At 34.2% G+C, this 13529-nt stretch overlaps 1 protein-coding gene across 2 annotated transcripts in view; it reads right to left on the bottom strand.

The window, feature by feature from the left end:
* Window positions 1–13529, bottom strand: part of LOC144447525 (proline-serine-threonine phosphatase-interacting protein 2-like) — a 41818-nt gene that overhangs the window by 27017 nt on the left and 1272 nt on the right. Inside the window, exon 2 of one of the 2 annotated variants that reach the window (XM_078137571.1) lies at window positions 7698–7798. In XM_078137571.1, coding sequence (XP_077993697.1) covers window positions 7698–7798 — 101 coding nt within the window. The remainder of the gene's footprint in view (window positions 1–7697; window positions 7799–13529) is intronic. The other variant, XM_078137572.1, reaches the window with a different exon arrangement.

Genomic DNA, 13529 nt, shown 5'->3' with positions numbered 1-13529 from the left:
AAAGGAAATGTGTACATAAAGGTAGCCCTATAGTTATTTGTATTACATGTAGTAATGATTACACAAAGGAAATGTGTACATAAAGGCAGCCCTATAGTTATTTGTATTACATGTAGTAATGATTACACAAAGGAAATGTGTACATAAAGGCAGCCCTATAGTTATTTGTATTACATGTAGTAATGATTACACAAAGGAAATGTGTACATAAAGGCAGCCCTATAGTTATTTGTATTACATGTAGTAATGATTACACAAAGGAAATGTGTACATAAAGGCAGCCCTATAGTTATTTGTATTACATGTAGTAATGATTACACAAAGGAAATGTGTACATAAAGGCAGCCCTATAGTTATTTGTATTACATGTAGTAATGATTACGCAAAGGAAATGTGTACATAAAGGCAGCCCTATAGTTATTTGTATTACATGTAGTAATGATTACGCAAAGGAAATGTGTACATAAAGGTAGCCCTATAGTTATTTGTATTACATGTAGTAATGATTACGCAAAGGAAATGTGTACATAAAGGTAGCCCTATAGTTATTTGTATTACATGTAGTAATGATTACACAAAGGAAATGTGTACATAAAGGCAGCCCTATAGTTATTTGTATTACATGTAGTAATGATTACACAAAGGAAATGTGTACATAAAGGCAGCCCTATAGTTATTTGTATTACATGTAGTAATGATTACACAAAGGAAATGTGTACATAAAGGCAGCCCTGTAGTTATATGTATTACATGTAGTAATGATTACACAAAGGAAATGTGTACATAAAGGCAGCCCTATAGTTATTTGTATTACATGTAGTAATGATTACGCAAAGGAAATGTGTACATAAAGGCAGCCCTATAGTTATTTGTATTACATGTAGTAATGATTACACAAAGGAAATGTGTACATAAAGGCAGCCCTATAGTTATTTGTATTACATGTAGTAATGATTACACAAAGGAAATGTGTACATAAAGGCAGCCCTATAGTTATTTGTATTACATGTAGTAATGATTACGCAAAGGAAATGTGTACATAAAGGCAGCCCTATAGTTATTTGTATTACATGTAGTAATGATTACGCAAAGGAAATGTGTACATAAAGGCAGCCCTATAGTTACTTGTATTACATGCAGTAATGATTACACAAAGGAAATGTGTACATAAAGGCAGCCCTATAGTTATTTGTATTTACATGTAGTAATGATTACACAAAGGAAATGTGTACATAAAGGCAGCTCTATAGTTATTTGTATTACATGTAGTAATGATTACACAAAGGAAATGTGTACATAAAGGCAGCCCTATAGTTACTTGTATTACATGCAGTAATGATTACACAAAGGAAATGAGTACATAAAGGCAGCCCTATAGTTATTTGTATTACATGTAGTAATGATTACACAAAGGAAATGTGTACATAAAGGTAGCCCTATAGTTATTTGTATTACATGCAGTAATGATTACACAAAGGAAATGTGTACATAAAGGCAGCCCTATAGTTATTTGTATTTACATGTAGTAATGATTACACAAAGGAAATGAGTACATAAAGGCAGCCCTATAGTTATTTGTATTTACATGTAGTAATGATTACGCAAAGGAAATGTGTACATAAGGTAGACTTCAAAGGAAAACTTTCCATTTGCACTCAGATGCCAGCCAAAACAGACAGACAGACACTCTACCAATACATACAGCATTTTGTTCAAGTTAGCTAAAACAAACATGAATTTCATGGCAACTATATAATTGTAAATATTGTACATGTATGTCAGCCACTTTTTTACTTTTACAACTTGTTCTATATATCACTGTATTATAAAAAATTAGCCTACATACATTTTAAACCCAATACCAGTCACTTTTATTGTTTGTATTTGATATAGGACTCCTGTTTGTTTCCACCAGCATTTGTTACACAAACTATAAAATTAGTATTCAACTTCCATGTTTGTTTCTGATAAGGTAATCTATAGCTTAAACTTGTTATCTTATAGTAGGTGTTTTAAGTTCTAATCTTAGCAACAAATTATATTTGTAATGTGTTACCTAGATGAATAGATAGTTACTGTAGACTAATATGTATGCCACCCCTCAAGATCCCTCTCTCTCTCTCTCTCTCTCTCTCTCTCTCTCTCTCTCTCTCTCTCTCTCTCTCTCTCTCTCTCTCTCTCTCTCTCTCTCTCTCTCTCTCTCTCTCTCTCTCTCTCTCTCTCTCTCTCTCTCTCTCTCTCTCTCTCTCTCTCTCTCTCTCTCTCTCTCTCTCTCTCTCTCTCTCTCTCTCTCTCTCTCTCTCTGACAACATAATAGCTGCTATTTTGGCAGTACACTTTCATCAGCACAGATATATTTACTATCAGATTGGCTTAAGCAATGCTGGTAAAATGGTTGGGGAACTGTCAGTCCCGCCTTACAAAAAACACTACCTATGGGTGGAACTTTGACTTGCCCACAATAGATCTCTTGACATCAATGGCAAAAATGCAGGGGTCATTAGGTGAGTAGCATGCACCCACTCAGATCAAACATAACAAAGCCTCTTGCCTTTACAATCAATACAGGTACCTGTATATTGATACTCACCCAGCTGAAGTAAATTCAATGTACATGTAATTACATATTTCAAATTAATTAATTAATTAAACATTATATTCCCTATGAGAATGTACATGTATATCAATGGACAGTTACATATAATACATTGTATATGCAGTGTTGGCTTTATGAGGCTCCTACATTGTATAATGATTTATGTTTGTTACAACACCACAAATACTCACTTTTAAAACACAATTTATGGTTGCTAGTAATATATTGAATTTTACGGTGCTCCCCCTGATTGGATTTTAAGCTGATTTATTGTGACTATATATCCCACAGACTCAAATTCCATGTAGTCATTTTGGATACCATAATGGTGATAGTGTATGTATTCATTATTAGTTACAAACACTATCAAGATTACAACCAAAAATGCTGTTTCCTTGTTTCCTGGTAAAAATTGTTCAATTCTTAAATAATTCTTCCTTCAAGATCATTTCATAACTCACTGCATGGGGTATTGCTAGTAGTGCTACCAAAGAGAGCTTAGAGTTCCTGAGTTCAGTTTGTTTGGAAGAGCTACGTTTTGAAAAAGTTGGTCTGAGGGCAAAAGACAGACGATTCTAGGTAACCCAATTGGATGTCACAGTCACTGATACAGCCCAGAGACTTGTGTTGGTGTTACTATATCTGAACAGATTAGCTCAGAGACTTGTCTTGGTGTTACTATATCTGAACAGACTAGCCCAGAGACTTGTCTTGGTGTTTCTATATAACAGACTAGCTCAGAGACTTGTCTTGGTGTTACTATATCTGAACAGATTAGCTAAGAGACTTGTCTTGGTGTTACTATATCTGAACAGACTAGCTCAGAGACTTGTCTTGGTGTTACTATATCTGAACAGATTAGCTAAGAGACTTGTCTTGGTGTTACTATATCTGAACAGACTAGCTCAGAGACTTGTCTTGGTGTTACTATATCTGAACAGATTAGCTAAGAGACTTGTCTTGGTGTTACTATATCTGAACAGATTAGCTCAGAGACTTGTCTTGGTGTTACTATATCTGAACAGATTAGCTAAGAGACTTGTCTTGGTGTTACTATATCTGAACAGATTAGCCAAGAGACTTGTCTTGGTGTTACTATATCTGAACAGACTAGCTCAGAGACTTGTCTTGGTGTTACTATATCTGAACAGATTAGCCAAGAGACTTGTCTTGGTGTTACTATATGTGAACAGACTAGCCCAGAGACTTGTCTTGGTGTTACTATATCTGAACAGACTAGCTAAGAGACTTGTCTTGGTGTTACTATATCTGAACAGACTAGCCCAGAGACTTGTCTTGGTGTTACTATATCTGAACAGACTAGCCCAGAGACTTGTCTTGGTGTTACTATATCTGAACAGATTAGCTCAGAGACTTGTCTTGGTGTTACTATATCTGAACAGATTAGCTCAGAGACTTGTCTTGGTGTTACTATATCTGAACAGATTAGCTAAGAGACTTGTCTTGGTGTTACTATATCTGAACAGACTAGCCCAGAGACTTGATTATCTCTTTGACTTCTAACTATTACTTATGATAATTACTGAGATTATCTCTTTGACTTCTAACTATTACTTATGCTAATTACTGAGATTATCTCTTTGACTTCTAACCATTACTTATGCTAATTACTGAGATTATCTCTTTGACTTCTAACCATTACTTATGCTAATTACTGAGATTATCTCTTTGACTTCTAACCATTACTTATGCTAATTACTGAGATTATCTCTTTGACTTCTGACCATTACTTATGATAATTACTGAGATTGATATGCCTGATTTCCTACAGTTGTTTTGTACAACTGTGATTCTGGTAGACTAAGTGTGAATATTGGTGCAAACTGTTTAATGGTTTATGTACTTCAGTCAATCTGGTTTCAAAAACTAAAAGTGCATACAGGAACTGAAAGCAAAACTAGTACAATCTCACTAAATCACAAAGGTAAAATATTTTATTATTCTAGACTGGTAATGGTATATGTACATAGTAACAGGAGAACACTGTCTCTCAACATACCAGATGTATGGATTGAAATAACAGTAAAAATCAAACTATAACATACACATTTAATGATCAACATCAATCATTTAATTTGCAAGTTGAGGTGGTTGTTTTACTGACTAGCACATTTATTGCTGAACACAGCAGGATTGTGATTGAAGAGAGAGAAATCTTCTGTTCCTCAGTGTTCATTCAGCTTTTGAAATTCCCTTACATGATGGTAACATAACAATGAGTAAAGCACTTTCTCATTTATACATGGTTAATTGGTTTATTTACAAGCCTAGCATGTGGCCTTTCCAATGTGATCAATTAGCAAATGAAACCATATACATTTACACTTGATATAGATGCTATAAACAATTATGGTACCGGTACATACAGAAAATGCTTTACTTTGGTGTTATGGATTGTACTTGATATAGATGCTATAAACAATTGTGGTACCGGTACATACAGAAAATGCTTTACTTTGGTGTTATGAATTGTACTTGATATAGATGCTATAAACAATTATGGTACATACAGAAAATGCTTTACTTTGGTGTTATGAATTGTACTTGATATAGATGCTATAAACAATTATGGTACATACAGAAAATGCTTTACTTTGATGTTATGGGTTGCAAAAATACATATAGACTTCATTAAAGTGCCCATCCCCTGTAATAATTACCATGCTGTGTTCAACAGTAAACATTTTGTTATCTATCAAGAATATTTGACAGTTTTGAACCATGATATAATAAACAAGTGACTATAATAAAACACTATGATGGAAGGCACTGAACTTATAAAGATATATAGCATTATTTCCTTGTTTAGTTAATTTCATGGCATGAATTAGAAATACTGCAAGATGTTGCAAAGTGTCAACATTACAAGCAAATCAACATATTTTTGTACAGCCGGGGATCAAAGTACATGTAAAATCTAGAAATATTACAATGTCTTTTGACCTAAAATTTTAACCAATGCACATAATTTGATAGGCTAAGAGCTTTTGACTGCAAACTGTCAATCTTGTTCATCCTGTTCCACCAGTGTATTTTGACTTAATAATTATATTGGAATTTATAAGGAACAAATAACTATATTGTTTATGAAAGATTTGGTATATCTTTCAACAGGTAAAATCAATCAAAAAAATATAGACCACTGTTACAGCTATTGGGATAATTGATATAAAGTTCTCGGGATATAGGATATTAAATCAAATTTTACTATATGACATATTTCAATGGCAGGATACTGAAAGATTCTCAATTAATCATTGTAGTATTTTCTGTTGATGTCATTTATTTTGACAATAATAAAGTGTGAGGTGCGAGGTCAAAGGTGACCAGGTGGTGCTATTTTGACTATGAAGGTTCCTTAAAATGTCTGTTTATATCACCGAGTCATTTCTGGTTCTGCAAAATATATATTAAACAGGAAGTGATTGTCAGAGAAAACTGAATACTAAGTATTCTACATGTCTATTATTGGATGAAATCTATGGAAAGCAAAAGTGAAACTGACTTATCACTGTGTTGAAATTAACACTGCAGATTAAGTATACACTAACAGGCCTTCAGTATGTCAGACCAGGGTGGTCAACATACAGTATGGTTCAATAAACTCAGCAGAAATTATTCCTGAATAAAGAGACTAGTGTTCACTTAATTTAGCTTGAGAGAAAACTGCAGTCGGTCCAACTAAATCATGATGAAACAATTAGGAGACATGGTTATAGTTATAGGTTTGATAAAAAACAAAGTGAACAATTAATCCTTTAGTCTGTGTTAATACTTTATCACTGACCTTTCAGCTCACACGTTTTTAGACCCTGACAAACACCTCCAGTGTGGCTCACACGTTTTTAGACCCTGACAAACACCTCGTGTGGCACACACATGTTTTTGGACCCTCACAAACACCTCGTGTGGCACACACATGTTTTTAGACCCTGACAAACACCTCGTGTGGCTCACACGTTTTTAGACCCTGGCAAACACCTCTAGTGTGGCCTGGGATCAAAATGGTGGTAATAAAGTGTTTATGTAGACTAAAGGACTTGTCAACATTTTTTTATCAACTTAAAATGGCAGTGAAAGCAACTGCTAGATACAAGTATTGAGTAAGGCTATTCAGACTGACTGTATTATGTCATACGAACTACATTGTATTTGGTACAAGCATTGTAGGGATAACTGACACTATTATGTCCTAGGAACTATTTGGTACAAGCATTGTAGTGATAACTGACTCTATTACATCCTAGGAACTATTTGGTACAAGCAATGTAGGAATAACTGACTCTTACCATTTTTTCTGGCGAGGACAGGTAGATCAAATCAAATATAACCAATCACTTTTAAAACAATGACACACACTAATGTCTCACCTTTGACTCGATCCCCACCCACCCCACCCATCATCATCACCATAAAAAACTATACAATGTTAATATATATCCACTTAGTTTTTAAGTTACGCCATGTCAACACACCCTCATGCATCAGCCAACCCCTTTTGCATGTTTTAAAATTGTTCAGGGTGGAGCAACGCAATGTATCAACCATCCCACCCCACCTTCAATGCATGTAAAGATAATATACATGTGTATACGCAGCCACAAAACACTGGAATTCATTACCCAACCAAGTGAAAAAAAATAGCAACAAGATCTACCTTCCCCCAATTAAAGCAGTATTTACTAGATAAATTATTTTGAAACATTGTTATAAACCCTTGTTTGCCCCTTGTACATATATTCAACAGGCATAATTATTTGTATCAAGACATTGTACTTCATGCATATGGTTTGTTTGTTTTAGTTTTTTATTGTTCCTTTTGTTTTATGTTATACATATATTATATAATACTGTATATGTTTTCCTTGGGCCACAAACCCAACTAGTTTCAACAAACTATTTTTGTGGTCCCCCAGTAGTTTAAAGTTATTTTTTTGTATTTACTTTTAAGTTGCCGATGAATTTACTTAACTACAAGTAATTCCTTTTCCTCACTTGATATGTAAATTTCTCTTAACTTCTGGCAAATAAAATATGTAATATACAATTGTGTATTGAAGTCTACTGATTAAAATTTTACCTTTTATTTAAGAATTCTTCTAAATCTTTCAGCATTTGTTTTCCCTCTTTGAGTCGTTTAATGATAACATCATATCCATGGGTACTGGTGAAATCTGCTTCCTGTCAAGTGAACAGTATTTAAAGAAAACATAAGTTCCTGCAACAAATAATGGAAATATTTTGAAAAGTTTCTATTCACAAAATTTTAATGTACACTTTAAATTATGTTATGACCTGTGTAGCCCCACCCCAATATTATAGTTGGTCACAGGGTCACAAATATAAGATGTAGTTACATGACATTGTTTGAAGGCAGTGACCTTTCATGTCTGTATGGCTATATCAAAGTCAACTATTTCTTCCTACAATTTTCAGATATTTAGATATTATTCCCCAATATTTTTATTTGTTCAGCCAAGGAATATATGAGTGACCTAAGGGGTCTTTGTCACTAGGTGTCACAAGACAAGTGGTGACAACATGTCGGTTACTCGTATTTTTCGACTGAATGAAGAAAAATATTGAAGACAACATAATTATACCAGCACGAGTAATGAAAAGAAAAATCAGGAAAACTAATGGCAATTTTCAATATTTTGACTCATATTTCAAACACAGCAGAACTAGTGACACATACACACATTGTCATGACACGGACGCATGCTCTCGTAATGTAGAATGATGTATATGGGTATATTCCATATTTTTGGTTCAACTTGGCTCTTGCATGGTGTAATGACAGCCATACAAATATGAGTTGTATAAAACATAGGTATTATTAGTAGACCACATTTCAAAATTAACAACACTAGAGTTATCCTTTGATAAAAAGGTAGTTTGTAATTCCAAGTTTTTCTTTGGTTGTAGTTGTTGTTGTTGTTGTTGTTGTTGTTGTTGTTGTTATTGTTCATTTGCTTTGGGTTTTTTAAGGAGGGGTATTTTATATAAATACTGAAGTAACCTTGTAAATATATTCAATCCCAATGACTGATAAGTTATGTTGAATCATCATCATCATATCAGCTCAACTGGTACAAAAGCTCTCACCAATTAATTAGATAGGATATTAATATTGCCCTATGACATATATAACTTTGAAAACCACCACAGACTTGGTTTCAAAGCCTCTTAGTCCACATCTCTTTAACATGTCTACTCTAAGCTTTGTTTCTAAGTACAAAGGTGGGAGTTGACTTCTCAGTTACAGGAAAGACTTCATACAAAGACAGAATTTGGAGAAAAAAACAATGATACAACTGATACAAAAAACAACAGCAGGTGTTCTTTGATACAGGTACATATATGATATAGGTTCATACATTGCTTTTACATATCGGTTTGTTTATATCTGTGGACATTATAATGTAACAGTAGTAGTTGGACTTAATGTTTTAATATGTGTTCTATTATTAGTAAACAGAGTCATGGGATCTGGGCTCAAGTGGGCCAGTCATGTAGTCACTAAACAACACTAATTACATTGTATGTCCTTGCATGAACCTTGTCTCCTTCCTGCTTACCCAGTACTGCAACCAAACAAGCAAATGCACCATAACGAGAATTATGGCATATTTCCTATAGACGATTGCATGTCACACAACTTCATTCATTTAAGAGGAAGGGTTCTAGCCTAGAATCCAGGCCAAAGCGGATTTTGGATTTTGAGGAGACAATCAATGGCATCTGGCCAGGCATGATGGAAAATAACAAATTCAAAACCTCCATTTGCATGGATTCCAGGCGTCAATAAGATTGCTGAATTTCATTTTCACACTTCTTGAAGAATTTTACTTCACATTTTCATCGATAAAAGGTTCTATATTTACTACTGAATTGTTGATAAGTTGATTCAATTTACTGCTATGTAATATACAGTACTGGGTATCCATTTAGGATTTAGTGTGTTTTCCATGTTTTAACATGTACATTATATCATGACTGCTACAATTTTCAGCATGGTTTATATCATACATGTAGATATACATGTCGATGTCCCACTTGCATACATGTACATTCATTTTAGGGGAGAGGGTTTTGGAGTGTGTGTGACATTGTGGCAATTGTCCTTTATACAGGTGTCAACATAGTCAGGATGCCAACATGGTATGATTGTAGCGTATCATCTCAAAGAGAGATCTTGAGATTTGATGAAGGAAACTATGTGTACAACTACTTGTATATGTATAGGTGTTCATGTCAAGGTGTATAGGTGTCCATGTCACTTCTTGTACATGTACTTCTTCTAAATAAATTCATAAATCAAGCATATTTCAAAAAGGTGTATCAATGTTAGTAAAGATATGAGAAGTATTGACACTTAATTGTGCAAATAAAGAACTTTGTTTGTATAAATATAAATATTAGTGTGAACACTTCTCCTTTACTAAAGATTAGATGATCTCCTTGGTTTCAAATTATGTAATGCTTGGTGATATGAAACATGTTTCACTTCATGAATTTTAGCTGGTACTGACTGTACATTTGGTAGAAGACAACTGACATGGAATAATCTACCAGTATCAATGATACATCATGATCAGAAACAAAACTAACATAAATAATAGACTCATTCACCAGACAACAAATAAAGCTATATTAATTCATTTGGGTTTCACTTCCAAGAACATTTTTTAGTATGAATCCAGTGTCCATGAACAATCATTCTGGCATTATGTTTGATCAAAAACACTTCAAAATTATTGATTAAATCATCAATCTCTACACAATATATGCCACTATTAGACATGTCAGAGCTGTTATGGTTGCTATAGCAACTATTCAATCAATTTAAAAGTAAAATCACAAATCCATACACTAAATATTAATAATGACGTAGCACAACTGTACAGCTTTTAAAAATGTTTATCCATATGCTAGTCCATGCTAACAATATATATGTGATCATTTGTTGAATGACTATCCAGTTGCCTATCCAACCATGTTGCTATCTTTATGATATATGCTATCATTTGGCTGTTGCTATGGACATGGTCATATTGTTAGATACATTTGCATACATTTTTGTATCATTTGGCTGTTGCTATTGGGCATGGTCTTGTTGCTAGGCATATTTATATACATTTTTTGAACGTTTATTCAATATCACATTGTCACATTGTAAGTCAGCTCTTTGGACTATGTTAGTAAACATCAACTTAGATGTATATATCTGAACAATATGGATGTTAGATTTTGCAATACCTCATGATATATAAATGTAGGGTTGAAAGTTTTGTGGAAATTTCATGACATTTAAATAAATCATACATACATATATATATATATATGTATATATATATATATATATATATATATATATATATATATATATATATATATATATATATATATGTGTATATATATATATATATATATATATATATATATATATATATATATATATATATATATATATATATATATATATATATATATATATATATATATATATATATATATATATAATCAAAGTAGGTTGGTTTGAACTTGAGGTGCTTGGTTGCAACTCCGAGTTTCACGCTCAATGCGTTCATCAGACGTTGTCTGATGAACGCATTGAGCGTGAAACTCGTTGTCTGATGAACGCATTGAGCGTGAAACTCGGAGTTACAACCAAGCACCTCAAGTTCAAACCAACCTACTTTGATTATTCCCGCCCTGCTTACCCAAGCATCGAGCACTCTATTCTACGAGTTTGATACTATTTACTATATATATATATATATATATATATATATATATATATATATATATATATATATATATATATATATATATATATATATATATATATAAATGTATGTATGTATGTATGATAATATCATTATAAAAATATAAAATATTAAAATACAATGCAAGTTATCATTCATATCCTAATTACAACAGCTTATTGTGAAACAAACATGTCACTTCCTATCCTAAGGAAGGAAGGAATTGTAACATTTGTTATAAATAGACTATTTTATGATTTGAATATGAAAACTGTATGTAGAATATTTTGACAACCACTAACTGAAAACTGTATGTAGAATATTTTGACAACCACTAACTGAAAACTGTATGTAGAATATTTTGACAACCACTAACTGAAAACTGTATGTAGAATATTTTGACAACCACTAACTGAAAACTGTATGTAGAATAGTATGACAACCACTAATTGAAAACTGTATATATAGAATATTATGATAACCACTAACTGAAACTGTGTAGAATAGTACGACAACCACTAATTGAAAACTGTATATATAGAATATTATGATAACCACTAACTGAAACTGTGTGTAGAATAATATGACAACCACTAATTGAAAACTGTATGTAGAATATTATGACAACCACTAATTGAAAATTTTAGAGAAGTGGCAAGAGAATTTGCAACTCCATGTATACATTTAGAAATTGAACAAATATTTGTGCAATGTACCATCAGAAATTGTCTGTGCGTGTAGATCTAAAAAATATCAAATCATAGAAGTAGGAAGGACTATTATGTTTCTACCTCCATGATCACACATATTTTTAGAACAACCAGACCTCCCCTTTATGCCTGAAAATTGTCACTTTAGCCTAAATCGATACCATTGTGTAACCTTCTAACATGTGACCACATACAATAACTGCACCAATGCAATATTCTTTTTTAAACATTTGGAGACATTTTTAGCTTTCTTGTCTTATAACTACATTTCAAATGTTATCTTTTCCTGTCAAGTATCAGGTCATAATAATTTAAATTTGTTTTTAGTACATTGAAAAACAACTCTTGCCATGTGTGGGCATGTGTACTTACATGTATATTAAACAGTATTGAAAGTGGCCAAAACAATTGTTTTCTGAAATAATTAGGTATAGAAATGGCTGTATGATGTCATGACTCAATTTAGTGCATATGTACAGTGAGTGAATGGTTTGTTCAATAAAACACTGATCTCAATGACCTTGCCAGCCTTGTCTCATAGTCTCCTGCATTTCTTTTTCTTAGAAAACATTAATTTTGGGAATTTGGTAGAGTGTCTTGGTCTTTTTAATCAAGTTGGTGGGGGAGGTGGGAGAGGGTCCAGTTGGTGGGGGAGGTGGGAGAGGGTCCAGTTGGTGGGGGAGGTGGGAGAGTGCCTGGGTCTTTTTAATCAAGTTGGTGGGGGAGGTGGGAGAGGGTCCAGTTGGTGGGGAGGTGGGAGAGGGTCCAGTTGGTGGGGGAGGTGGGAGAGTGCCTGGGTCTTTTTAATCAAGTTGGTGGGAGAGGGTCTGGGTCTTTTTAATCAAGTTGGTGGGAGAGGGTCTGGGTCTTTTTAATCAAGTTGGTGGGGAGGTGGGAGAGGGTCTGGGTCTTTTTAATCAAGTTGGTGGGGGAGGTGGGAGAGGGTCCAGTTGGTGGGGGAGGTGGGAGAGGGTCCAGTTGGTGGGGGAGGTGGGAGAGGGTCCAGTTGGTGGGGGAGGTGGGAGAGGGTCCAGTTGGTGGGGGAGGTGGGAGAGGGTCTGGGTCTTTTTAATCAAGTTGGTGGGGGAGGTGGGAGAGGGTCCAGTTGGTGGGGGAGGTGGGAGAGGGTCCAGTTGGTGGGGGAGGTGGGAGAGTGCCTGGGTCTTTTTAATCAAGTTGGTGGGGAGGTGGTAGAGTGTCTGGGTCTTTTTAATCAAGTTGGTGGGGAGGTGGTAGAGTGTCTGGGTCTTTTTAATCAAGTTGGTGGGGAGGTGGTAGAGTGTCTGGGTCTTTTTAATCAAGTTGGTGGGGGAGGTGGTAGAGTGTCTGGGTCTTTTTAATCAAGTTGGTGGGGAGGTGGTAGAGTGTCTGGGTCTTTTTAATCAAGTTGGTGGGGGAGGTGGTAGAGTGTCTGGGTCTTTTTAATCAAGT

The sequence above is a fragment of the Glandiceps talaboti genome, chromosome 16, assembly GCF_964340395.1.
Source record: "Glandiceps talaboti chromosome 16, keGlaTala1.1, whole genome shotgun sequence".
Taxonomy (NCBI): Eukaryota; Metazoa; Hemichordata; class Enteropneusta; family Spengelidae; genus Glandiceps; species Glandiceps talaboti.
Note: the sequence above shows the minus strand (reverse complement) of the source record. Positions and strands in the feature narration are given on the sequence as shown.